General features: G+C 50.3%; 1 protein-coding gene across 11 annotated transcripts in view; it reads left to right on the top strand.

Annotated features, from left to right (window-relative positions):
• Positions 1–27387, top strand: part of RNF144A (ring finger protein 144A) — a 115266-nt gene extending 87879 nt beyond the window's left edge. For 8 of the 11 annotated variants that reach the window (XM_060309962.1, XM_060309957.1, XM_060309959.1 and 5 more), the window contains 7 exons: positions 489–593; positions 731–791; positions 6469–6676; positions 10719–10869; positions 15379–15468; positions 19265–19461; positions 23220–23339. In XM_060309962.1, the coding sequence (XP_060165945.1) occupies positions 489–593; positions 731–791; positions 6469–6676; positions 10719–10869; positions 15379–15468; positions 19265–19459 (810 nt within the window). In that variant the 3' untranslated portion in view covers positions 19460–19461; positions 23220–23339. Of the gene's footprint in view, positions 1–488; positions 594–730; positions 792–6468; positions 6677–10718; positions 10870–15378; positions 15469–19264; positions 19462–23219 lie in introns of all 11 variants that reach the window. The other 3 variants (XM_060309963.1, XM_030844499.2, XM_030844498.2) reach the window with 3 other exon arrangements.
• The last annotated feature ends 295 nt before the right edge of the window (positions 27388–27682 follow it).

Here is a 27682-nt window from a genome sequence, read left to right as displayed (position 1 = left end):
TGCCCTTGCTGTCTGGGTGAGCTGGCAGTTCCTTCTTTGGTGACTCAGTGTTCACACCCGAGTGATGACATGGTCACACCTTTCCTGCGAGAATATTCTAAGGAGCACGTGAAACAATGGAATATAGGGGACTGAGCATGGCGCCTGACGTCTGATGTGTGTCTGAGGGACGCGGCTTCCCTGCTTCCCTCGATGCCTCTGCTCCTGACCTGGGCGCACTGGCATGGTGTTTGCCGAGGTCGGGTCCAGGGGTCCAGCCCGCATCCCTAGTCCCGGTGCAGAAGAGGTACCACGCAAATATTTGTTGAGTGAATACAACCCCTAATTTGGTCGTTGCTATGGCTACACGGTAAATATACAAAAAAATGCATTGGAACAATGTTCTTGATTTGCCCTTTTTTTTTTTTTAATGCCTCACTGCTCCTTCAGCCTTAGGGAAGTAAAGATGTTTACAGATATTTCTCTGTTTTGTTTTTTCTTTTTTTCAGTGCCTGAAACAGTATGTGGAACTCTTGATCAAAGAAGGATTAGAAACTGCAATTAGCTGCCCTGATGCTGCCTGCCCCAAACAGGGCCACCTACAGGAGAACGAGGCACGTTCAGCTGGGAAAACTGGGGTGCACGAGCCTGGGCTCCTCAGCGGATCGGGGGTTATGGGTTCTGTCTAGGCTGACCTGGCATTGTAGTCTAGCCCTCAGATTGTTATACTCCTTTTTCTTTTTTCCCTTAGATTGAGTGTATGGTTGCAGCTGAAATCATGCAAAAATACAAAAAGCTACAATTTGAAAGAGGTAGGTGCCCCAGTGTCGTAGCCCGTGACAGAATCCGGGTAACTTCGGGGAGTGCTTTGGGTGATTGTGATTATAGATCATTTGGCTACAGCAGAAGTGAAAACATGGATGTAAATTAGACTTCTAAAGTTCGGCTGTCGTTTGAATTCTCTGCAGAGCTCACAGCTGGAAGGCCTCTGTTGGGGATCTAGTTAGAACAGGAAAGATTTGTGAAACACAGCTTGCTTCTAGGGGTTTGGGATTTGGGGGGTAGTTTAAAGAGACCCTCGTGGGGCATTATTCTCCAGCCAGGTTAAGGCCTAACAATCTGAGAACTAATTCTTTGACCTCCGGAGAATTTAAGAGATACAAAGGCCTGGAAGCAAGTCCCGAAGTCACGCAGGGTGGAATCGTGGCGCTCGCCATCCTGACCGCACACACGTCCATCGCCTTCACAGGCTGCGTCATGCACGCTGGGACCAGTGGGTGCTGAGTCCTTAGTTCACCAAGTCTCCCAACAGCCCGACAAGGTTGTCTGTTAACCTGACACCCACAGGGACTCACTGACGTGCCCTGATTTCCATCTCTGGTGGGTAGTGGGGTGGGGTGTGGACCAGGTCCCCCGCAGTGCCCTGCCCAGCCCTGCTGGCTGGAGCCGGGCCGCTCCAGAGTTCAGACACGCTGAGCGTCCGGGATGGGTCTTTCTCTTTGCCGTCTGAAATACTTCAGGATCATAACATGGTACTTTAAAGAGTCTGTGGATTCTGTTTGGCCTCGTTTTCATATATATTCTGGACCTTGGGCTCATCTGAAAAGGAGCAGAATAAGACATGGGTAGAAGATGCTCTCTATGTAAAGCTTTATTGTGAAGATGCTGCATCCGGACTGTAAAATTTTCAGCTCAGTTTGTGAGCACTGAAGTTTGCTCCCCGCTCTTCCTGGACTGGTTCTCGGTTCTTGCCTGGATCAGGCATTTATGAGAGATGAAACCCTGGGTGGCGTGTTTACAGGAAAACACCATCAGGATGGGAATGGAATGCAGAATAGACTAGAGTAAAGTGTCCAGAGACTCTTAGTTTAGCTGAATGTGGAAAGTTTTCTTTTTTTTTTTTTTTAAAGAACTGCTAAAGATAGCTGCATTTCCTCTTGAGGCTCACTTCTCAAGAAACAAAAAAAAAAAGGTAATGTGTGGCCAACCTAAAAAAAATCAAACAGGATTTTTGATGGCATTGAAATTTGTTTTCAAGAGTTTATTTATTCAAATGCCATATATTGTTTGGTTTGGGGCAGTTTATAGCTTAAATATAATGTCATGTGATACAAAAGTCAGTATGTGGAGCAATAAAATTAAGTTGGATTTCTGAGACTTTGAGCGTCTTCTGAAAACATTTTCCAGTGGGAATCTTGACAGAAAGTGGCAGTTACTTGGGTTACAAGAAAATGAACTTTCTATGACATTGAATTTAAAAACGCAGCTGGGTAAATATTCCTACATAATAATTTTAACTGTGTTATTTCTTCCGAACTTTAGCTTAGTCAAAGATTTTTTTTTTCCTTTGCATAATAATGAACCCAACTCGACTTAGGTTAAAAAAATATCTCTCAAACCCATCACTTTAAAACATTTTTCTAGCATTACGTTCAAAGCAGCAAAACACACAAAAAGGACTCGGACTTAATAGGACCAGAGACCGGTCTGAATGAAATGTTAAAATGTTAGGGCTAATAAAATACAGCTCTTGATTATAGCTGGTCACTGAGCAAATTCTGAGACAGGATCAGTGAGCAAGTTTCAACGTACTCCCTCCCTTTGAAATTCGTTTTCAAATGAGGATGGTGACTGGATTAAAAGTGACAGTTGCCATGATTTTCTGACAACCGTTAGTTACTAAAAAGTCCTATGGTTAAAGTTTCAAACACTGTCTTCCTGTGAACTTTGCACGTCTCATCTTATATCAGAGCCTTGATTTCAATCTGAGTTTCCCCACTCCTCTAGCCAGGTCCTTGGGAAGCAGGAAGCCAGGAGGGAGGCTGTGAGGTGCTTTCTGAGCACCTACTCTCCCAACTGGAAGACCCCCAAGGCTGGGAACAAACAAGCTTCCAGGGAAGGTCCATCGCCCTTGCCTGCATGCCCCACTGGACGACACACGAGCTCCTATTTGGGCGCCGACCACACCACGCTGCAGGCATTTGTTTATGTATCCAGGGCAGTGAGAATGGACCAGTATGAGTGGGGATGCTGGGCCCTTCACAGTGTGCTTCTCAAAGGACAGCTGTGTTTAAGAAAGAAAAACATCTTTATGTGGCACATATATACAATGGAATATTCCTCAGCCATAAAAAGAAACAAAATTGAGTTATTTGTAGTGAGGTGGATGGACCTAGAGTCTGTCATACAGAATGAAGTAAGTCAGAAAGAGAAAAACAAATACTGTATGCTAACTCATATATATGGAATCTAAAAAAAAAAAAAATGGTTCTGAAGAACTTAGGGACAGGACAGGAATAAAGATGCAGATGCAGAGAATGGACTTGAGGACACGGGGAGGGGGAAGGGTAAGCTGGGACGAAGTGAGAGAGTGGCATGGACATATATACACTACCAAATGTAAAATGGATAGCTAGTGGGAAGCAGCCGCATAGCACAGGGAGTGCTTTGTGACCACCTAGAGGGGTGGAATAGGGAGGGTGGGAGGGAGGGGATATGGGGATATATGTATATGTATAGCTGATTCACTTTGTTATACAGCAGAAACTAACACACCATTGTAAAGCAATTATACTCCAATAAAGATGTTAAAAAAAAAAAAGGAAAGAAAAACATCTTTTAAAAGAGTTGGGCTTTTTGATAAGTAGAGCTATTAGGGAACTGCTTCATTAATCTATTATGAATATACCTTTGGGAGATGGGAGTTAAGATGAGTTTCTTCTAGTGTGCAAGAAAATACACTACTTGCCTTGTGTGAAAATATATACAAATATGTATATATATATATATAAAAGATACAATATTTATAATAGTTATATCATATGATATAATGTATCTAATGTATAGTATAACATATATATGTAATACATAGGTAGATGGACAGACATAGATATGTGTGTATATACACATCCTGGAAAGAAAACCTCTGCTGTTGCCCGGTGTGGATTTTCCTGTTGATTGCATCCCATCTCGTACAACCAGCTGGCAGACTCCAGCAGCGGGGTGATGATGTAGAATTCCAATAGACGTCTGAGAGAGGAGCCCAGGCTGTGCCCACAGGGGCATGTGTGCCGGGCGCACGACAGAAGGGTGTTCTGAGCTAGCAGATCCATGGGGCAGAGTGTTTGCCCTCCACATCTCCCACAGGGAGTCTCTTCCATAGGGATGGGCGGTGCCATAAGGACCCAGGTCGCACAGTTGAAGTCGTTACCATGGAAACCCTAACTGGGTCTCCTCTGCTGTGCGCTGCAGGATATAATTGGGCCTTTCATGAAAAGCTCCCCCCACCACCCGCCGGCAGCCACGTGTGCCGTCTAAGAGGAGTGGACGGAAGATGGCGCTCTGCCGTGAGATGCAGGCAGAGATTCTGCTGGTCCCCTCCTGATGTCACAGGCTCCTCAGAGCAGACGCGGGGTGCGGTGGGAACTGGAAGGGTCTAAACTGGACAGTGTTGCCCCTTTAGGGGCAACAGCACTAAACACCTTGCCAAGTTGGCAGGGAAACAGACCCCACTGAGGACGTACCTGCCCGTGTCCAGCTGTTGGAAGGCCGAGCGCGCACATCCCGCAGCACTGCCCTCGGGGGCCGGGCACATAGGGGCCCCGTGATGTAGGTGCGGCAAACCCTGGCTCACCCACCAGCACACCAGTACCGGAGGCAGAGCTCTTAGAGAAATTCCAGATGACGGAGGGGGAGGGCCGCCTGCTAAAAGGCACAGGACCCTGGGGCAGCGGCCGCCTCTGCATCCCTCCCTCCGCCTTCCTCCTGCCTCCTCAGCCCAGGGGCCTGCAGGCCGCTGCCCCACACACGTGCGTTTTCCCAGAAAACCACTGCCTCGGATCGGACAGCCAGAGACAGTCTTAGAAAAGCCCCCACTCTCAACTCATCGTGACAAGAGCGAACTTTACTCCTTTGCTCACTATTAGGCGCATCAGGAAGATTTTACCTTATTATAAAGAAAAACAATTAAAAAGTATCACATTTTCCTGAATGCAGGTGTTCCTCTGTATTAGCAAGTCTTCTAAAGCTTCTGCCAGACCTACCAATTTGATACTTTTGTGCTGTTAATTCACCTTTTAAAAAAAGTTAGATTAGGTTAGGAGTAGGCCAGCCATGGCCAGTGGGCCAAATTAGTACGGCCCCTGGCTTGGGGTTATAAATCAAGTTTTATTGGAACACTCATTTACAGATCAACACAGATGCCTTTGTGCTACCACAGCAGAGCTGAGTAGTTGGATGGAGACCTCATGGCCCTCCAAGACTGAAATACTTACTGTTAGCCCCCGGATTGGTGGTGAGATGGGTTTTAGTTCAGTTGTACCTGACAGGAGCTCATTCATGGCGGGCTGAATCCACATTTGATTGGGGAGCATGGCAAACACACGGGTGGCCTGTTGAGGTGAGGCCCGGACGCCTGCAGCTCATGACAGCCCCAGCCTGTTGGAGTTCCCAGTGACTACAAATCCTGTCTCTGATGTGGGTGAACCCACCCACCCTGGCTGTCGCTGGTCACGTGGCCGAGAAGCCTGCAAGCGCCTTTCACTGCTTCCAAGTTCCCAGCACAATGCGGTCCGTTCCTTCTCAAGAGCGACCCTCAGTGGCTGACTTGGAGGCCTTTGAACACACCCTGGAATCCTCTGGCCTCCCTTGCGGCGTTTTGGCCTTGCATCAGCATCCGTGTGGGTTCCTGCCCAGCTCTCCCTCCCACTGGCCTGCATTGAGAGTCCAGTCACACTGGACAAAGGGTCCAAGGAACCAGTAACCAGGCTCACGTGAAGGACAGCTCGAGACCGTTATTTAAAGAAATGCGAGATATGAAAGCAGATGTGAAGGAATGGGAGGGTTGTGGTGTTCTGTTTTTCAAAATCAACTTCCTGACTGATTTCATCAAATCAGGCTTTTTAGTGACGTGGGCTCCACTTCAGAGGGAAAGCCTGCTGTTGAAGAGTGAATTTCATACAGTCCTTAGCTCAGGGCTTAGCTTTGAACTTGGGAGGGAGATAGTCATAAGTCAGAGGTCTGACCTTCGATGGGAAGAAGAATCAGCCATCGCCCTTCCCTCTTTTCCTTCCATCCTTAACCAGTATTTGGGGATGCCCGATGCACGCCCCACACTGGGCTAGGTTGTGAGGCTATGAGCCTGAAGGACGGTCCTGACTCCACGAAGCTACGTCCCAGGGCAGGCGGGCAGCGAGCAGCACGTGGTCCCTGGACCACAAGGCTTCCAGGATGTAGGGGCCCCTGAGCCACGAGGACTCTGGGGGTACTTGGGGATCTGCTGTCCCCCACGTGAGTGGAGTGGGAAATGGGGAGTGGCTGCGGGGGAGGAGGTAGAGCCAGATGGGTCCCGGGTCGTGAAGGGGATGTTATGTCTGACCTTGATTTCCTTTTCTCCCTTAAACACGTGAAGTCCGTGTCCATCAGTCCGAAGCCCCGCCAGACCCTTGGTCCTGCGGCGTTTGACTTGCCCGTTTTTATTCCCTGTGCCAGAGGTGCTCCTGGACCCCTGTCGGACTTGGTGCCCGGCGTCCACCTGCCAGGCTGTGTGCCAGCTCCAGGAGATGGGGCTGCAGACCCCGCAGCTGGTGCAGTGCAAAGCCTGCGACACGGAATTCTGCTCCGCCTGCAAAGCCAGCTGGCACCCTGGCCAGGGCTGCCCAGAGACCATGCCCATCACCTTCCTTCCCGGGGAGACCAGGTACGCTCAGGGCACAGACTGCAGGCCGGGAGAAGGAATCAGGCTTCTCCCTCAATGTGCCTCTGGGGAGGACAGGGCTGCACCCCGGTCAGTCTCCAAGGTCAGTCTTCTCTTGGGTCTCATTCAGACCTGGATTTGTTTATTATTAAATTTTGAGAACTGATTATGTGCCTGGCACTGTGCCAGCCTCTGGAAATATAAAGTTGCATAAGAAACAGAGTACACTCTGCCCATCCAGAAAGGCAAACGTATGAACAGTCAGTTACTAGGCAGGGTTTTAAGTCCTGTGATAACCTGAAGTTTTGCCAAGACTCCATTGTGCTGAAGATGATCCGAAATGGGGGTGCGGGAGCAGAAACGAGAGGGGGCAGTGGTTAGAAACACCAGAAGGATCACCAAATACAGGCTCCTGGTGCCTGAGGCCAAGGGGGCCACATGTCCCTGAAATGGGGGCCTTGGCAGGAAGGCTGCGGTAAACCACTATAGCGGTTTTGCCCTCCCGTCCCCCGCCAGACCCTCAGCCTGGATGGCCAGGTGGACACCACAGCATCACTCTGTGTACCTTGAAATTTAGTAGGTTGAAGCATAGAAACTGATCGTATTCAGCTGTTTTGTCCTCCAGTATCTGCAGTGGCATCTGGTTCAATCAGATAGAGGTGGCCCAGCGCCTGTTGAGGCCAGTTCCTGGTGGAGTAAATCTCACCATCCACCTGAAGGTGTCACCAGCCTGTCTTCCTCTGTCCCCATCTGCTGCCCCCGCCCCTCTCACCACAGCTCGACCTGCCCAGGGACCCTCATGGCGACACCGGACACACTCCTGTCCCCTGCCGACTGCACCTCTGCGCTGTGCCTGGAATGTCCCTTCTGTCCTCCTGCTTCCCCTGGGGACTCCTTGCCACCCTCGAGGACATGGCTTATGTCCCCTCTTTTGTCAAGCTTCCCAGTTCCCGGGGCAGGGTTGGAGACCCATCCTCTGTGCCCCCGCTGGAGATCGTCTGCATTGATGACAGCACCAGCCTTGTTGGCTGTGAGTTCATCTGTTTATGTGGCCAGTCCCTCCACTAGGCTGAGCTCTCGTGTGTGTTTGGGCGTTGTCACCCCACATCTTGGCATACGGCAGGCGCCGAAACACTTAACTTATACTTAGGGTCTTGATCCTTCATAATTTTGTGAGGAGAGCCACACTGCGAGTGTGACAGATTACACATAACCGGGAGAGCTGGATTTCCAGGCTGGGGAAGAAGCAGGTAGAGGGCAGGCGGGGCTGTACCCTCGTGAAGCAGTCGGGTGACTGTTTAAGAGAAGGCCCCGCTTAGTGAGTGAGGGGCTCCTCCCTTCCAAGAACCAGCGAAACCAGGAGTCAGGAAGAGCCGGTGTCCTGCTCTTGGGAGGGATGGAGAAGGGATCCATAAAACCTCCTTAAGGTGGAGGGTGGTGGGTGGTGGGTGGTGGGAGCCTGATGACTTAGTATTTCTTCATCTGTGGTGCTCTGATTTCATGGAGGTCATTGCCCAAAGACTGCAATTATGTCACGGTGGCACAACATACGTGTATATTAAATCATCCGTGATATACCTTAGAAAGGACAAGAACAAACAAAATGAAAAAAAAAATCAGGTTGTGCCACCTAAGAAACTGACACAAGGGCAATTTGAGTAAGAACTCACAAATCTCATTTTGTGAAAATATAAAAAACAAAGATTTTACCCCCCAAAAATCTGACTTTCTGGCTTATCCAGCCACATGGAACTCCATCCCCACCAGGAGACAGGTGTCTGGAGCTGGGCAGCAACCCCTTCTTTATCTGGGGTTTCTGGCATCTTTACTTTGCCACTCCCTCACCACTCCCTCTTGTCTCCCTGGCCCCTGGGCTGACTGTCAACTACCATTTATAACTGAGGACATGCTCGGTTATTTTCATATAACAGACTTTTTTTTCCTTTAAGTTAAATCTTCCTTTAACCCCCATTCCCACCCACCACCTGACAAGCCCCACTCATTTATGTTGTGTGTTTGCCCCTTAAAGACATTAGACCACGTAAATTGTGATGAAACTGTCAAAAGACTCCTACCTGCCTTCACAAGTTTGAGTGTATAGTAGTAGTTGTTACTAATAATCATTTTAAATATAATTAAGGTACCAGAAAATGTTTGAAAACTGTTGTCTATACCGTATAATTTCCATGCCGCAATGCACCAGAACTTACATATTTTAACTGTTTCTGCTTGAAAAGTCTCCCTGAGAGGCGCTTTCCACTCTCCACTAACGTGGCCTCTGTTCATGGCATTTCCTTCAAAATTAGTTTATGAGTCACATGAGAAAATTGGTTTCATTATTTTAAGGTCACACCTGGCTTTCAAATCAAAACAACGTTTTCTAACCTGATAGTCAACCTTAATCACGGGACTTGGTACCTCCTGACTTTTGGCCTTTGTTAGAAATCAAGCTCATTCCAGAAGGAGGCAGCTAGCGTCTGTGCATGGCTGGCCCCTGCCCATCCCCATGGAGGTACCTGCACGTGTTATGACAGCCCTGCTTCATTGTAAATCTCATTCTGTGCAGCCAGGCTGGTCCACAGTTTGCTGTTAAATTAGAGATGAATTTGAGCTACAGTTGTATTATCTTTCAGTAATAGTGTTACTAACAACTAGCATTTATTGAGTGATTACTATATACGTGCTGGGTTCTATGTGCTCAGCACAGAGAAACTCTTTACATCTTCATCACCCGCTCTGAGACGGATGCAGTTTGCCTCATGTCTGCAGACGTGGAGACTGATAGTATGTACACAGCCCAGCTAGGGCTTGCATGTCTGTCTCCAGACCCCCTGACTACGAGGACATACTGCTTCCTTCCAGGTCGTCTTACCTGGTCACCTTGTACTAGTGAACGAAACAAGAAGCTATTAAGCTGGGGCACGTGCCCCACGGTGTAGGAGCCTCGAGCTTAGGAAAACCCTGAGACTGCAATTGTTTGGAAGCTCACTGATCCTCAGACAACCGTGTAAAGCGATGACATAATTAGGGCTGACATTCACTACGATGCTTATGGAAGATCCTTCAGCCAGAATTTACTCAGGATGCCAGAATTTGCTCACTTGCAGTGAATTTATACTCACGAATGCATTAGGTTCTGAAAAGGCTGCTCATCCCAATGGGAAGTCACTTTTCTCCTGGTGACGTTGAGTAGCTGCAGTGAGTTCAAGCAGTACGTGCCCCATAATCAGCGATGACTGCCCTTGGTGGCTTCCTTTTCCAGATGATTCCATATTTTTAGCTGTCTTTTAAGATGAATAGCATGGGATGGACATCGTTCTACAGTCAACCTAAAAAGATACCTAGGCCGTCTTGTTATGAACAGCATAGAATCATTGCTGCCGTTTACTGGGCACTTCACACAGGCCTGCACTGCCCTTTGCCCTTCACACATGCATAACCCCATCTGTCACACTCACACTGACCAGAAGGCTGGGCCTCAGAGAGGTTGCCACCCCGCCAGTGTGCAGATGAGCTGCACTTGACCCCAAGCTTAAATGCCACCATGCTCACCCCTGTGGGCCTGCTCAGACCTCTCAGGAAAACAGTTTTGTACAGACAAGCCAAGTAGATCTTAATAAGCGATTTGTGTGTATGTGTGTGTGTTTTAATATTTTTTTCTGATAAGGGCAAAGAATGTACCATGTGTTACCAACCCTTAGGAAAGTACACAATTATATGAATAAGGGCATAAAATTCGACCATAATCCCATTATTCAGAGACCTCCATTCTAAGCCTTTTGCCCTATTTTCTTTGGTTTGTCTGTGCACGTCTAAATTTAGACATGTGCTGATCTTGCTTTTTCTTTTCCCCAAGCCAAACTGGCTGCTTCACAGTTTTTCGGTGATTGTTTTCCAGAGTTCGAGTCTCTTTGGTTTCAACATATTTCACAGGTGACCTCAGTCCCTCTATTTGAGCTAGTGCTTCCAGGGTTAACCTGTGCTGGCAGGTGTCTCCTGGCCCTCTGGCCCTCTGAGCACAGCCCTGATGCAGCTTCTCCTTCAGCAGCTCCACTTTCCAACTGGAGGAGGACGACGCGCCCATCAAACGCTGCCCCAAGTGCAAGGTCTACATCGAGCGGGATGAAGGGTGCGCACAGATGATGTGTAAGAACTGCAAGCACGCCTTCTGCTGGTACTGCCTCGAGTCCCTGGACGTGAGTACGTGGCGGGGGCTTTGGGGGTCAGGCTGAAGCCGGAGGCGTGCGCCAGCCGCTTCACTGAAGTTACACTGTCAGGCGTTTTCTCTGTGCGTATTTATGGTAATGTGAGCTCCCTGGATGCAGTGGTATCAAAAGATGGGAGTTTGTGCAGGAGCCCTGGGAGCGAAGGGTCAGCTCAGACTGGGCTTCAGCCTGGGTGTTAAAGGGGTGGGTAGGAGCTCAGCATCTCCCCACATTGGGGAGCTGAAACAACAGACGTTGGTCTCTCCGTGCTGGATGCAGGACGTCTGAGGTCAGCGCCGGCGTCCTCAGGTTCTGGAGCCGCTTCCTGGTGTACAGACGGCCGCCTCCGCTGTGGCCTCACCTGGCAGAGAGAGGGAGCTCTGGACTCTCTTCCTCTTCCTATAAGGACACGAATCCCATCATGGGGGCCACAGCCTCATGACCTCCTCTGAACCTAAACACCTCCCAGCAGCCCCACCTCCAAACACCATCACACTGCAGGTCAGGGCTTCAACACAGGGATTTGGGGGAATGCAAACAGTCCATAGCAGGGGCCGTTACTGGAATAGCAAGGATGATGGAGGCAGGGGACCGCGGATGCTGGGCGCGGGGCAGTTACTTTAGTGACCCTCGTGTCACCTGCAGGGCAGAAGAACATACAGACCCTCTGCCGTCTGGCAGGATGGCAGTTTCTGGCCTCATACGGCCACCGTCTCCCCAGTGTGCCCTGCGCTGTCTCTGCTGTTTGGAATGATGTCTGAAGCCTTAAAAAGTCTTCAGGGCCGTCAGAGGCTTTATGTGTGTAGTTTCTTTATTTATCGTATATATAATTATATATATAGTCCAAATATATAGTCTCTATATATCATATATAGGCTATATATAGTCTCCCTGTATTATACATAATATAAATATATATGTAAGTTGCATTTTACTGTATTTCTTTTTTTTGAAAACTGATTATTAAATTATGTTATATTATCTAAAGTCTGGCCTGCAATTTGCAATTCCTTATCAACTTTTCCTAAAGGGGGAAGGAAATGAAATGCCAGTTTTACCTCATGTTATCAAATCTCCTGGTAGATTTTTTGGGGGAAGTATTAGAAATGGACAGACACAGATTTCCAGAGGGAGCATTGCTTCTGCTGTGACCTCCCCTGCTACCGTGACCTCCCCGAGGTCTGTCCCCTTTGAGCCCAAAGCTGTTCTCTCTCTGCTCTGGTCTCTGGAGAGACACCCTCTCTGTCCGTCTGTGTGTCCATCTGACTTGGCTCTAAAGCACAGTCCCTGCCGGCCAGAGGCCCCGTTGTGTCCTGACTCTGCCCGGACCAGGGACAGAGGTAGCACAGGGCAATTTCCTCCTTGAAGGTCAGTGTCCTTGGGGCCAAGGGTGGCCTGTTTTCCTCTGTAGGTGATGAGCTGCTGAAAAGTGACCCTGTGACCACAGAAAACAGACCCTGAGGGACAGGGGGTCTGCTCTGCAGCGGTCAATCAAGGACAGTAGCCGTGATTTAGGGCAAGTGTGTGAACGTGTGTCTGGAAGCAGCAGAGCTTCTGAGACGGAGGAGGGGCTTACACGGCCCCCTTCCCTCCTCTCGGGAATTTTCCTCTCCGAGCACCGGCTCCTGGGCACGTACACCTCCCGGAGTTATCAGTCATCTTAGGGTGATTCTTTCCATTCTTGTCCTTGCCCCTGCACCCCCGCCAGGCCCCGCCCTCACCCGTGAGGCCCAGGACTGCACTGCTTCTCTGCTGCCCCTGCGGGCCCAACATTCACCGCTTACAGACAGAAGGGACCCGCTCGCCTTCTATCGTTTTTGGAGTTGGTGGTAAATGGTCCCTATTTATGAAGTGATGCTTACGTGGGCTAAAGGTTAGCCTATCTGTGACTTGCGCTGCACAGCCCTGTTGTTTCATACGGGCGCTCCTTCTGTGAGAGGTGGAATGATTGTTTCCTGACTTTAAGAAGCAGTCCAGGAAGGTTAACCACCTTTCCCCAAAGCACCGAAGGAGTGAGGAACGGACTCGGCATCCACTCTCTGATCTTTCAGACCCCAAGACCCAACAGCTTGGGTACGACCAGTCACTGTCAGCCAGAGTAGGACAGGAAGTCTCACACCTTCCGTGGTGGAGCTGCTCTGAGGAATTCACTGTTATCTGCGAGCATCTGGTCCACCGTGCTCTCTTTCGCCAGCACCATTGTTTCTGCTTCCACCCAGAAGCTTGATGAGGCTTCTCTGAACAATGTAAGGGAAACATTCACTCTCACCACGCACCTAGGTTCCTGGCAGGCCCTGCGGTGGGTATACCCAAGGGCTTCATCCAGGAACTTAAAGTCACGATGAAATCACTTTTATATTGTAAAAGCAACTTGGAGTGCTTTTGTTAGGGAGAAGGCTTTTGTTTTGCTCAGGAAGCATGCCGTGAGTGTTGGCAACTCAACTCCGCATGGAGGCCTGGGCTGCCAGGATGCCGCTGGCAAAATCCGTGACCTTGAGGGGCTGGTGACCTCTCGACTGAGAAGCCCCTAGTAGCACCTGGTCCTCGTGAGCACAGTGCTACAGGACGGCTGGTGTGGAGTCCCCAGCAGCCCCTCCGGGGTGGGTCACTGGGTCTGGGGTGGGAGTGGGGTGTGGGCACAGCTATGGAGTTAGCCGACCAGGCAGAGGGCAGAATGTGGGAGACGGGTCACCTCCAGAGGACAGGACGTGGTCAGGAAGGATGTGGGCTGTACGCGGTCTGTGTCTGGCCGAGGCGGGTAACGTGACCAGGGTCTCCGTGCCGAGCTAGAGCTGGACCTCTGGCACGGGGGCTCGTGCCCCCCAAACACTGGTCCAACAGCAGCTTGATGAGGGCCACGTGGGGCATCTGTGACCTGGGTACCCCCCCCCCCCAGGCCCCCGACCCAGAGTCAGGATCCGCGTTTCCCCAGGCGGCCCCAGGGACTGTAACGTGCAGTCCCCGGGTTTGTCCAGCTTTGCCAGGCGAGAGCCCTGAAGACTTTTCAGCTGGGTCACGCAGAGCAGCTCAGCTTGCGTTTCAGAAAACAAATCCAACGGCTGTTAGGAGTCTACAGAGCAAGGCCGTGAGAGGCAGCCTGGGAAAATGAGACTTAAAGTGGGACGTGACTATCCGTGGTGTGTGGGTGAAAGAAAACAGAATTAGGAGTTCGAGGAACAGAGCGTCTCCGTGGACAGAAGTCATCAGAAATGGCCCCAGAGAGGACAAGCTCCAGCCAGAAGAGGCGTGCGTTCACCCGCGCCTGTGCTTCCTTGGACAGATGAGGGTCTAGGACAGGGGGTGAGTCGGGGGGTGGCCGTCTGGGCCCTCGCCACAACCCCCAAAAAGCCAGGATTTCCTTATGCTCCAGCGTGTGTTCAGGCTCCACGAGGCCGACCTATAAAATCATCAGACTGGAGCCTCCCTGGGAGGACCACCCAGCGGGGCCGCTAAGGACCAAAGGACACCACCGCCCCCGGCTCTGCCCGGCCCTCGGAGGAGTGACTTCCCGCCTCAGACACGCGGGGCCTTGTGCTTATTCCCCCTTTTCTCAGAAAGAGGCTCTGTTTACAGGCTCAGTTAAGTGAACACACAGCGTCAGCCTCTCTCTTGTGCTGTTTACTGAGCTGGCCCTTTTCATGGACGATAGGAGAGAAAATGGCGCCTCCTGTACATGGAGAAGCAGAGGGCTTTGTCCAGAAAATGCACTCCTGTTCCTCGGTCGCTGCTCGCTGAGGTTTGGGGGCCGCGCACCGAGCCGGGGATGTGGTGACAGAGGCTGACATCAGCTCAGGGTCCCGGCTCCAAGAACCTGACGGTCTGGTGAAGGTTGTCAGGGGAAGGTGATTGGAGATGGAGGTGGGACGTGAGGACACCTGGAGGTGGTAGGGTGGGCAGGATGTTCCCTCGAGCTGTCTCTCACTTCTAGACAGTCCGAGGTGGAGGGTGGGTCTCCTCTTGAGTACTGAGAACATTTTCTTGGTCTGAGCTGAGAGGAAGGAATTTCAGGGCGAGGAGGATGGACCAGACATAAAGAAGTCATTGCATCCCGGAATAATCCTGCCAGGGTGGCAGGAAGATGCACAAGCAGAGACTCGTGGGGAGTAAAGCACAGCCAGGGCTGGGGGCAGCTCGTGGAGCAGCAGGGGGCTCTGACCTACTTGTACAGAAGTCCTGCATCAGCACAGAGTCCCTGAGCCCGGCGGGGGTGGGGGTGGGGGAGCCAGGCTGCCGCAGAGACCGAAGCTGGAGCAGGGCTCCCTCTAGTGGCCCGTGAGCAGTCTGTCGGGGACGCTCCACGGAGGATGGAGAGCCCGGGGACTCACAGGGACCTGGGGTGGCAGCAGCTCCCTCTGGGTGTACGTTCTTCCTCTGCTGTTGTCCTCATTCTCTCACATCCCCAATCAGAGCTTTAAAAAAAGAAACTGGGACCAGGCAGGACTCACTCACTGACCAGAGAGGACTGTCCCACCCACCCCTGTTTTTTCCCTTCCTTCTCAGGATGACTTCCTTCTGATCCATTATGATAAAGGGCCCTGCAGGAACAAGCTGGGTCATTCCAGGGCATCTGTCATCTGGCATCGGACACAGGTAGGAGGCCGCTCACCTCACACTCTGACCTCTGGGGGAGAGGGGGAGAGAGTGTGTGTGTACATGTGTGTGGGGTTTCCAGGAGACTTGCCGGTTGGTCAAAGGTCTGTTATATAGAAAAACAGCTAGTAAATGGGGTTCCTGCCTGAATTTTTCCTGGACCAAGATGATGCTTTCAGTAGGCCTGGAATAAATATGCACCACGCTTAGCCCCTGATGATGCTTCAACATCAGGCTTTCCACTGCTTGCACCTACTCTCGACCTTGGTAATGACCCACTGTGCTTAGTCAGTCCTTGCATGGCCTTTAATGGAAGAGCTGTCCATAGAGGCTCCCAGGTGAGCAAATTAGTCACAGAGAAGGGTAAGAGGGAAGGAATGGAAAGGTCCCTGGGTGATGATGTCTGTGCAGCTGGTGCGGTTATTCATACTTTCAACACGTATTTATTTCCTATTGTGTGCCTGGCAGTATTCTAGGAGCTGGGAATACTCCAGTGAATAAGATAGATGCATCCTTCTCTGATGGAACCCACATTCCGTGTAGGGACAGATAACGTATATATATATGATGTGAATTCAGCTACAGGGGAGGTGTGACTGGGGAGGGGTCTTTTAGATGGTGTGGCTGGGAAGGCTTGTTGGAGGTGTTGCTTTAGGACTGAGCACTGAGTGTTGGGGAGCCGGCCATGGGAGTAGGTGGGACAAGGCAGAGGAGACAGTGCAAGCAGGGGGGAACGGAGATGGGCTGATGGGAGGAACTATGGCATAAAGGTCCATGGGGACCAGGAGGCAGCAGTGGTCAGAGATGATCAGAGTTGACCCCATGGGCTTTGCAGGATGAGGTGCGATCTTCGGGGTGTGCTCTGGGCACGGGGGGAGCCCACCGAGGGGAGCTGCAGGCAGGACTCAGGTGTGCGCCAGCTCCTGGGTACGGGGAAGAGCCTTGATGGGCTCCGACCATTACCACATTGTCGGCATTTCTCAGCACAGCCTTGAAGCAGGCGGTCTGGGAGATGCAGGAACCGAGACTCAGGCAGTTTTGTGGGAATAGAAGGAGACCACCCGTAAGTGTGCTTCTTCGGTGATCCTCACTGCAGACCACGTGGCAGGGCTGATGAGCCCCCAGGTGGCCGGACAGTAGACGGTCCTGGCTTTGCAGGCCATAAGGTCTCTGTTGCAACTATCAGCTCTGCCTGATAGGGAAGCAGCTGCCGCAGCCAGTAGGCCAGCAAAGGCCCGTGGCTGCATTCCAGGAAAACGCTTTAAACAATCAGGTGGTAGCATTGACTGTGGTGAAGGTTGCACAATTCTGAGTGCACTAAAAACCATCAAACTGTGCAGTAAATAGGTGAGTTGTGAGGTATGTGAGTTATAGCTCCATAAAGTTGTAAGAACCAAACTAAACAAAACGGACCGCGGACCAGATCTGGCCCGAGGGCCAGTCTGCCGACCTCAGCGTGGAGAGTGGATTTTAGCTGCATTTTATTTCGTCCTCCTGGCCAGTACGGCCAGCTCCAGTGCTCGCCCCTCCACCTCTGCTGTGTAAAAAAAGCACCCCAAACAACAGAAATAGACTCCCTCGCGGTTCTAGAGGCCAGGAGTCTGGAGTCGAGGTGTGGGCAGGGCTCCCTCGGAAACCTGTAAGAGGGCCCCGCCTGCCTCTTCCGGCCCCTGGTCGTTCCCTGCAGTCCTAGCTCCCAGGTGCGCCTCTCCAGTACTTCATGTTTCTCTCTGCACATCTGTCTCTGTGTCCAAACTTCCCGATGGATAAAGACAGCAGTCATAATGGATCAGGGCCCATCCTGGTAATGTCATTTTAACCTGATTCCCTCTGTAAAGGCCCTCTTTCTGCATAAGGAGCTGTCTCTCCATGTGGCCTGAGCTCCCTAAGAGCACGGCAAGCTTCCCAGGAGAATGTGAGAGCTGTGGAGACCCTGTCCAATAGCAAGGCTGGGCTGGGCGCTCACACCTCAGCCCTCGTGCCTGCTTATCCGCGGGAGTGAGTCACGTGTTCCTGGGGTCCTGGAACAGTTGCAGTTCCTGGTAACAGTCATTTAGAGAACGGGCCCTTGAGAAATGCAGAAGCCTGGATGGGGGTCCGTAGCCTCCCCTGTTGTTGAGGAAGGATCCTGGGGGCACCTCCCACCAGCCTCTCTCAGCATCATCGGTCGGCACCTGCCAGGGGCACCTGCTGAGTGCCAGCTCTGAGTCACCCCTGGAGCCACATGGACAAAGGAAGCCCCCCCCCCTGCCCCGATCTCAGGCCCCTCTCGGTGCTGGTGGAATTGAACAAAGGCACTCGGGGTGCAGGGGTCTCTTCCTTGGGGTGTGAGGAACCCTGGAGACACACAGGGCTGTAGACAGATGTCCACACATTAGTGTTGGATTTGGGGTAAACAATAAAATATGAGCGAGCAGTGTCAAAAGGAAAGTAAGGGAGTCACGAAAACTAGCAAAGCATGTGACATAGAAACCAGGAACGAAGGCCAGAGGCTTGGGAATTAGCGAGGGACATGGTGTGCAGTGGAAGAGCCCCGCCCAGAGCAGACATTCGTGTGCAATCACAAGACCAATTCGATCTTAAGCCTTCAGTTTTCATAGTTAGAACCGCCTCCCAGCACATGATACAGAACCTCCATTACTGAAAGGAACTTGCACTCTCGTAATTTGCTTTTGGAGGTAAAGCATCCACGTGGAAGCTGGGAAAGGCCTCCCTTCCCTTGTGAGTCTCCTGGCTCTCCATCCGATTGGTGGCCTCCATTCCCTTACCCCTCAGACGGGCTCTGCCTCAGGGCACGTTCATCATCTGCTTCGTCAGTGATCCGCGAGTGGAGTTTCACTTTGCATTTATCACCAAGTCTCTTAAGCAGAAATGCAGGTTTGATTATCTTCCATCAATTTACTCAGGAAAATTGCATTCAGTGTCTTCCTAGCGCCCGGACGTCATAGTAGGCGCTGATGTCCAGGTGCTCTGGGATGGCGGGCAGGCCCCCGTTCCATGGCCTGACTCTGGGTCTCCCTCCGCAGCCCCTCCTCTTTTTCTCCTCGTCACTCACTGGCCTTCGGGACGCAAGCCCCCAGATGTGCTGTGTCCCTCTCCCTGGCCCCGCTGTGGCCCCGCTGTTGTCCTGGTCTTCATCACCCACCCCTCTCTCTCCCTGTCTTGCCCATGCCCAGCTCTGCACGTCCTAATTCTGCCCCCTTCCCTGACCACACTGAGGGCTCACAGCCCGGGCCTTCCACCTGCCCTCGTGAACACCTCTGGAAACACGCTTGTTGTGCGGCGGCCCCTGCCTTTCCCGGCGCTGTTCCAGCCATCGTGCGTAAGAGACAAGGGCGGCATTTCTTTCTCAGTCAAGTAAATCTTCTTCCTTAGGAGGCCAGCACCTGACAAGGGGGAGTCGCACCCACACTGGCTCTTCCTTTTCTTCTGAGCAGGAGACCCACCTCCCTGTAAAGAGAGAGCTCACTTAGCCCGAGGGTGGCATTTCACACGCGGCTGATTGCTGATGCCTGTGTTCACACGTGGTGGAGCTGTCCTCACTCAGCCCCCCCAGGCCAGGCTACAGGGCAGGGGCCTCGCGCAGTGACCTGTTCTGAGGGTGTTTTTCACTACGCTCAGGAAAATACACGCAAGTTGTGTCTTGTACTTGAACTAGACGCCCAGTCCTCTCTGTCTTAAGTGCTGGGGCCTTTGGAATCGCTCTTTGGCCACAGATGTTGCATTGGTGGAATGAGAACATTGGACTGGATCATTATCCAGGGTCAACCGTGGTTTCATTATTCTACATTTATAGGCAGGTGGGACCAGCGCTTGTGACCACGGCAGGGAGGGGACGTCGTGTCAGCCCTCTGTGTGCATTCCTAGAGCCCACGGCCCCCCGGGACTGCAAGGCTATGTCTGCCTCACTTCGGTTTCCGTCCTGGCGGCCCCACCGAACTCACAGCTTCTTGCCTACCTGGCTGCCGGCCATCTCCACTTGGACGTCTAACGGTACATTTCAGCTAGCACAGGCGCGAACAGAAGTTTAGATTTTCCCTCAGGATCGCCTCCTTCTCCAGGTCTCCCTCATGGCGGGAAGCACACCCCCAGCTTCCGTATCTTCTGAGCAAAAGACCTGGGCCGCCCCCAGCACTCCCCGCAGCACCCCTCCACTCCGGCCACATCACCTCCTTCCTGCTCCCTGAACGCTACTCCCAGGCTCACTGCACGGGTAGCCGTCTTAACGTTCCCTGCTGGGGTTCTTCTCCTGCAGACAGCAGCTCGGTGATCCCATCCTCAGAGACAGCTTCCCGTGTCTCCCTTATCAGGCCCCTATCTCCACCTGCCTGACCCCTGCGGGTCCTGACGCCTCTCCTGGGGCTGTTTTCAGTGTCCTGACTCTGTTTTTGGGCAGAAGTTTTTCATTATTTGCATCCACCTCCTCCTCCCAACAGGAGAACCCATTCTCTCAGAGGACAAAAGCAGACCCTAACTCTCTCGCACTCTATCCAATCCAGAATGGCAGATATTCATGAAGCAGAGAAAAGAGGGGCTCTGTGGTGGGGCGAGGAGGACTGCAGTGGGAGCAATCGGTAAACGTTCCATGTAGACGACGCAGCTGCCACCGGCCCCCTTAGCTCATTCATCCCCTGCCTCAGAACACACACAGGGCCAGCGCAGTGAGGATATTCAACAACTGGCCATGGGGCGGCAGGGGGCGGGGCGGCGTCAGCACCCCCAGGATGGCTGTTTCAAGTTGCCAAGGTGATGTCATTGGATGGAGAACTGGAAAGAGACATGGGAGCAGCCCCCATATACCCCAGCACAGCCCTCGGCCAGTGGCCCGGCCTCTGCGCATGCAGGCCTGGGCACAGCAGACACCCAGGCTGTGTCCAATGCCAAGTTTCAGTGAATTAAATGTGTCCCGTTCATCTCACCATCTCTTTGACTTGGGTTAGTGTTCCCAAGCCCTGGAGTGGTTTTGTCACAGAACTCTCTGGGGCCAGAGGATTCAGAAGCTACTAGATTCCATTGAACTGGTTCATCCTATAAACACATATTGGACATTGGTTAAGGCAGAGCCACCAGGCTGTGTGCAGGGACTCATGGTGGTCACACAAACTGTGTCCTGCTCCGAATGAGTGTACCTCTTGAGAAACTGTCTGACTGCTTAGCCGCTCCTTCAAATCAGGGTTTGCCAGTAGGAATGATCCTCGTTTCACCGTGATTCCTTCTTTATCCTTCTGTCTTCCTACAGTATATCATTTCTGCCTGACACGTACTTATAAGATGCTCACGAAGTGATTATTTTTGTTGTGAGGTATTTGCTTCCTGTCTCATTCTTTACTGTTGGCTGACTTCCCTCTGACAATACCTGTATCCTCCCATCACCAGTTGGGACCCACTGGGTAACATCGCTTGTTCAATGGCATGCAAAGAAAGAGACAAGATAGCCTGAGTGAAAATGAAGATGGGGTCTTATTGACCAAGAATGTGAGCATTTGGTGAAGGATTTTGGTGTGTTATTGGTGCAAGAGTCCCTGGCTCCCTAGAGACTGAGAAAGTGTCCCAGGTGGTTGAGGTTATCCAAGATGCCCTGCAGATCGGTGATGCTTTCCTGGGGGGTTTTATGTATTCTGAAATATCTGCGTGCGTGATTTTAACAGAGCACGATCTGAGTCCACACCGCGTGATTCCACCGTTGACATTATGTTCAGACAAATGCACTCAGCCAGGCGGCAGAAAACACAGATTCTGAGCATAAGCACAATCTAATTTAGAAACACAACACGGTGTGTGTGTGTGAGAGAGAGTGTGTGTGTGTGTGAGAGTGTGTGTGTGTGAGATGATTTTCCAGCAAAATCTAAGGGTGCGCTTTCATTCACACTGCTGTGATGCTGCAGCGTAGCCTCATACTTCAGAGCTGATACTAGCTCTTGGAGATCTTTTACTTTATCTGCTTATTTTATGATTGAGAAAACTGAAGCCCAGAGAGGTGAACACACTGAGTCAGGATTAGAACCATGAGCCCAAGGGGTTCATGTATTTATCGCTCTGAACACTAGGTGGCGGACGAGCTCCACCTTCAGATTCCGATTCTGGACTCCAGCAGCTGGTGGAGGGGGGACCAGTTAAAGAACCACCCCCCTTGCTTCTTTGTCCAGCCTCACTGCCTGATTTGAATGACAGTATGTCTACATTTGAGGCTTACTTCCTTCGGTATTTACTCATACCTAGGGGTAAACATATGTTTTTTAAAAAAATCAAAATTCGTAGCAGTAAATGTTGGGTTTTAAACTCCAGGGATAACACAGGTCTGGTCACCCCCTAATGCACCACGCCTGTGCCTTTCTGTTCTCCCACCTGGAATGCTTTATCCCACTCATTTTTGTTTACCACCCACGTCCTCATAACCCTTATAATCTCAACCGTTTCCCATTGCACGCAAAGTCTCCTGCCCCTGGCTAATGTAGGTGTCTGGCTCCTGGGCTCCCTTTACACCCTGGAACCCAATGGCAGTTTTTGTAAAATGTATTATTATCAGTTGTAGTCATGGTCTCTTTCCACCAGACTGGGTGGTCCTTGAGAGCCAAGATCTAATGTGCCTCTGTGTTTGCCGCCGCTAATACAGCCTTTGGCTCGGAGGAAGCTTGTTGGTTAACTGGATGTATAATTGGATGGATGTTTGGGTATTTAGGTGGAAGGAGGGAAGGGAAGAGAAGGGGAAGGAAGAAAAAAAGGGAAAAAAGGGAAGGGGGAGTGAAAGGAAGGAAGGGAAGGGAAGGAAATATGGATGGATGGATGGATGGATAGGTGAGTGGATGCTGGATAGATGGATGACGGATGGGTGATGAGTGGATGACTAAATGGATTGATGGATGGATGATACAGGTGGTAGATGATGGAAACACGCATGGGTGGATGGACGAGTAGATGGAGAGATGAAAGATGTATGGAAAGATGGGTGGATGTTGTGTGTAAAATGGATGGATAGATGGATAGGTGGATGGATATACGTGGGTGGATGATGGATGCGTGGATGAAGGGATGGATGGATAGATGGGTGGATATAGGTGGGTGGGTGGATGGGTGGACAGATGGATGGATGGATGGGTAGTTGGATGGTTGGGTGGGTACAGATGGATGGATGGATAGATGGGTGGATATAGGTGGGTGGATGGATGGGTGGACAGGTGGATGGATGGATGGGTAGTTGGATGGTTGGGTGGATACAGATGGATGGATGGACAGATGGGTGGATATAGGTGGGTGGATGATGGATGCGTGGATGAAGGGATGGATGGATAGATGGGTGGATATAGGTGGGTGGATGGATGGGTGGACAGGTGGATGGATGGATGGGTAGTTGGATGGTTGGGTGGGTACAGATGGATGGATGGACAGATGGGTGGATATAGGTGGGTGGATGGATAGATGGGTGGATATAGGTGGGTGGATGGATGGGTGGACAGATGGATGGATGGGTAGTTGGATGGTTGGGTGGGTACAGATGGATGGATGGACAGATGGGTGGATATAGGTGGGTGGATGGATAGATGGGTGGATATAGGTGGGTGGATGGATGGGTGGACAGATGGATGGATGGATGGGTAGTTGGATGGTTGGGTGGGTACAGATGGATGGATGGACAGATGGGTGGATATAGGTGGGTGGATGATGGATGCGTGGATGTTGTGTGGTTTATACTTTAGCTATTGAACTTGCAGATCAGCCAACTTACCCTCTGCTCCTCTGTTTCCTTCTTGCAGGTTGTGGGCATTTTTGCTGGATTTGGGCTCCTGCTCTTGGTGGCTTCACCTTTCCTGCTCCTGGCCACTCCGTTTGTACTTTGCTGCAAGTGCAAGTGCAGTAAAGGCGACGACGACCCCCTACCCACCTAGAGGAAGGCGTGATGCTGGAACAAGACCCCACCTCCGGGAAGCGTGGTTCTCTCCCATCCCCACCCCGCCGTCCCCCTCTCACTAAACATGTTTCTTGCCTTATGTGCCCCATTGAGCTTCACAGTGTCACGCCGGATGCCGTGATTTCAGGGACTGATATCAGATCGTTGGCGGAGGCCCCAGGTGCAGTCACCCCGGCGTGGGGGAGGCAAGGCTGGCATGGGTGGGGCACGTCCCACAGAGGCTGTCTCTGCAGACTTGACAAGGGAGCTGCTGTATGGACCACCAGGTGGTGGTAGACTAGGAACGTCTGGTGTTGCTTAGGAGACCTTCTCTCGCAGAATGTTGTCCGTCTCCTCCTTGGCTTCAAGCTGGCGCCACGTTGCTGAGAGAAGCAGTCTTTTAAGGATCGCATCTCACTTCAGACAGAATCCAAGTGTTCTGACTTGAGAAAAGCACTCTGTTTATGACAACTCTTTTTATTACTAATGGCATTTAGTAAAATCCTTTTTAGAAGGTTTTTTTTTTTTTTTTTTTTTTTTTTTTCCAACTGAGTAGTGAAAAATCAACAAGGTGCATTGAAACCATCCTATGCCTTTTCTTGAAATGTGCATTTTAAGAAGTTATGGTTAAATGACCTTTCTGGCTCGGCCACTTTTCAGGAGATTTAGAAAGCCTTATGCGCTCTTTGTGTTTTTCTTGAAACTTGTGGAGACTTTTTGGATGCTGTAAGCTGTGTACTGTTATCAACGTGTTTCCTGTATCATTGCATTTCTTTGAAAACACGGATGCATTTGAAGGGACATGCCCATCCTTAGGTTTGCCTTTTGTCTTTCTCTCTCTGGTGATTCAGCTCAGCTCACAGGACTCCTCTCTTTTCACCCAAGTATCAGTAAATATTTTTTCATGTCTTCAGAAACCAAATGTTTTACTTGGAAATAGTTCTGCTGAGAATCCCTGTGGTTTGGCCATAGCCTCAGTCTCCTCAAGCAGACAAAACCAAGCAAATAGTGACATTGATGCCCAGAAGGGGGGCCTCCTATCAGGGCTGGGGGACTCCCAGGGGCTGGGGGAGAAGCTTCCGGATGTTCACAGTTTTTGTAATGACTAAGCTAATTGGGAGAAATCATCTTAGTTCCAAATCCTGTTGCTTACCCTGCTGAAAAAAATCTTCCATTTCACTTAGTTATTTGGATTGGTCTTTTACAGGCTGAGTGTGTCGATTACCATGGCAACAGGATGCCCGGATCAGTAAGACACACGGAACTCCATCAATTGCCTTTGGACAGTGTGTTCTTTACAGAAAGTTGACTTTAATAATGGCTTTTAAAGAACAAACTGATTGCATCCAACTTGGGACTTCTAAACATAGTAGAAAGGCAAATGTTGTAGATTTATCATGGTGGAACTTTTTTTTAAAACTTACTAAGCATTCCACAAAGGAGTAAAATGAAAACAAAACCTGACTTTTATCTCAGTTGTTTGCTTGTGGCAAGCACATTTGTAAAGTGTGGTGGTGTTTTATATCCTTGACTTCTGCAGTTGGGTACCTGTCTCAGGTCCTGGTTTACCTTCCCATAGAGAAATGTCTTTATTTCTTAACATTTCATCAGTTAGGAGAAACAGGCTCACCTCACTCTTCCCCTCTAGTATTGATTTTCTTTTTGAAACCGAAGCCATTTAGGAACTCAGTCTGTGTCAAAATTACATGCAAAAAATCCTCCTTGTAATTGCAGTTTGAAAACTCAGTAACAATAAGAACATGCCTGGGACCATCTTTTTGGATGGAGCCTGGGCACTAGGTCTCTGCAGTATGAGACGTTTTGATCAGCCCTGGAGGTAGAATGGCTTTTCTGGAGAGAGTGACAACTCCAGGAGGCCTGAAGGTGAGGTTGGCGGCCCAGGCGTGAGATGGCTTCATGATCTGTGAGTGCGCTTTAGAATTCGTATGGAATACAGAAGGCTTGTGGCCCATGTCCAGTGGTCCACGGAGCAGGCCTTCATCATCCCAGGTCATCCTGCCTGTGCTCACTACTGCCCATTGCATACAGAGGTCCACACAGTAGTACCCCCTCCTTTGGGGTGGGAACCAGAGGCTTTGGAAAGGTTGCATTCCCTGGGTCAGTGCTCAGGTTCCTTTATTCCTAGCGAGTCGGGCTGTCTTGTCTCTCCTAGAAGAGTCCATGGGCAAATCGTGCACATCTAGAGCATCAACCATCCCTGTGCCTTTACCTCTGCTCATAGCACATGGTTTGACCCAGGTAGGGAACACCGGAGATTCTGGGGCCGGCCGGGTACCTACTTGCTCTGAGTTTTTGCATCAGGCATGCCTCAGAGTGCTCAGTCTGATTCAGTAAAAACAAAACTAAAACTGTCTATTCCCTAGAAAGATACCAGTGGGATCGCATTGAGATCCTTACATAGACTTGCATCGCCCCCATATGACTCCTTTTCTTTCAGGGAGGAATGACATCCCGTTGTTTGTGGGGATGCAGTATGAACCAGGCTTGATGTCAGACGTAAACAGGATGTGGGAAGGTGGCCCGCGGTTTGGGTTTTGACCTTTCGGTCCCTCCCAGTAAAACCTGGGGATTCGATGCTTAGGAGCTGGTCTTAATTAAAAATGACACTTTTACAGGTGGTTTTCCTGCTGACTCTCTGGAAGCACACGTCTGTTTATTCATTTAGAGGCCTTTAAATCTGGGGAGGAGGGGTGGAAGAGCATGGAGACAGACCACGGCTGACTCTGCCCCTGTCCCGGTGGGGTTATCTGAGTCCCTTTGGTAACTGACAACGCTGTGAGGTTTCCCCGGCCGTGCCTGGTCTCTGAGCCTGATCCTGCCCTGCATCCTCCAGCCTGGCCGGCCAAGCTCGCCATCGTCACAGGGGACCAGCGCCTTCAGAGGCGTCTCTGTAGATGCTCACGGGACAGAGACCGACCTAGGACCTGAGCATGCGCAGAGCCTTTGACAGCACGCATGGCTGTCCAGACCAGTGTCTGCTCCACCTCCAGGGGGAGCTGCGGGCTGAGGGACCAATATCCGCCACCTCTGGCATCTTTTTAAAGGGGAACAAATTCTCTTTACAGCATATTATTGCACAAAACCGGTTTAGCAACCAGGCCAGTTCCCGGGGGAAGGGGAGTATCAGATATGCAAAAATTACTCCAAGATGATTTTATCTTTCTCTCCTATGTTACAAATGTTAAAGGTTATTTCGCAAATTAGAAGAGAGCATTTTCCCTTGGTCGTCTTTAAAAATGAGAGGATTGGAAAGAACCAGGGTGGGTTTTTTGTATATTTCTCAGATTCTCATTGATTAATAAATACCCTGGGATGTGTATATAATCACAGTAAAATCATCAAGGGAAAACATTTTGCATGTATAAAGCTTCCTGAAGGTCTCTTTAAAAAATGCCAAAGCTTGTTTATTCCTTATCATTAACCCAAGCCCTTATGAAAGCAAACAAGAGTTATGACTGGTATTGTCAAAAATGCCTGCTGGAGAGAAGGGGCTGCATTAAAGCAGAATGATGGACGCCTCCTAACCAGGAGAGCCTGCTGTTTGGGTGTGTAAAGCCCGTGGTCTCCCCGTCCTTGGTTTGCACAATCCTGTCTTCCGAGATTCCAACAGCCTTCAGGGAGGGGTAGGTACCCGACCTTTCCTTCATTCCATGCTCATTTTACCATGGGTGTATTTTAATCTTGTATAAAAATATGCATGAATGAGTCATGCACATGTATACATTATGTATTTGACAAGTGGTGGTAAAAACAAAACAACAAAAACAAGTTTGGTTTGTGTTTTTGAGATGTCAGTACGTTTTGTGCCACTAACACTGTGATGTATAAAAGAGCTGTTTGAATGCCTTTTAATGTTGTGTTTTGTACTTTGGAATCATATGGAAAAGTTTGATTTGTAATTTCAATACATATTTTAAGTGTATTGTGTCTTATGTAGTTTGCCCCCCCACCCTTTAGAAGGGATTTCTTTTTAAAGATATTTTGGCTGGAATACAGGTTACTTTTGTAAATCCTGTCTGGCTCTATCTTTTTTATACTCTTAGTTGACTGCTGTCTTGAAGATTGAAAATACTATGAGGATTGGAGGTGGACGGGAAGGGGAACTTCTACCACCGGGAAAACAGGGTTTTTTTGTTTGTTTGTTTAAAGAGTAATAATTAACATACACTAGGATATTGTTTTGGGTGTACAGCATAGTGATTCAATATTTTTATACATTATGAAATGATTACCACAGTTAGACCAGCTACCATTCGTCACCATATAAAGCTTTCACAATCTTTTTTTTTTTTTATTGGAGTGTAATTG

Source organism: Globicephala melas, chromosome 12 (assembly GCF_963455315.2).
Source record: "Globicephala melas chromosome 12, mGloMel1.2, whole genome shotgun sequence".
Lineage (NCBI taxonomy): Eukaryota > Metazoa > Chordata > Mammalia > Artiodactyla > Delphinidae > Globicephala > Globicephala melas.
Note: the sequence above shows the minus strand (reverse complement) of the source record. Positions and strands in the feature narration are given on the sequence as shown.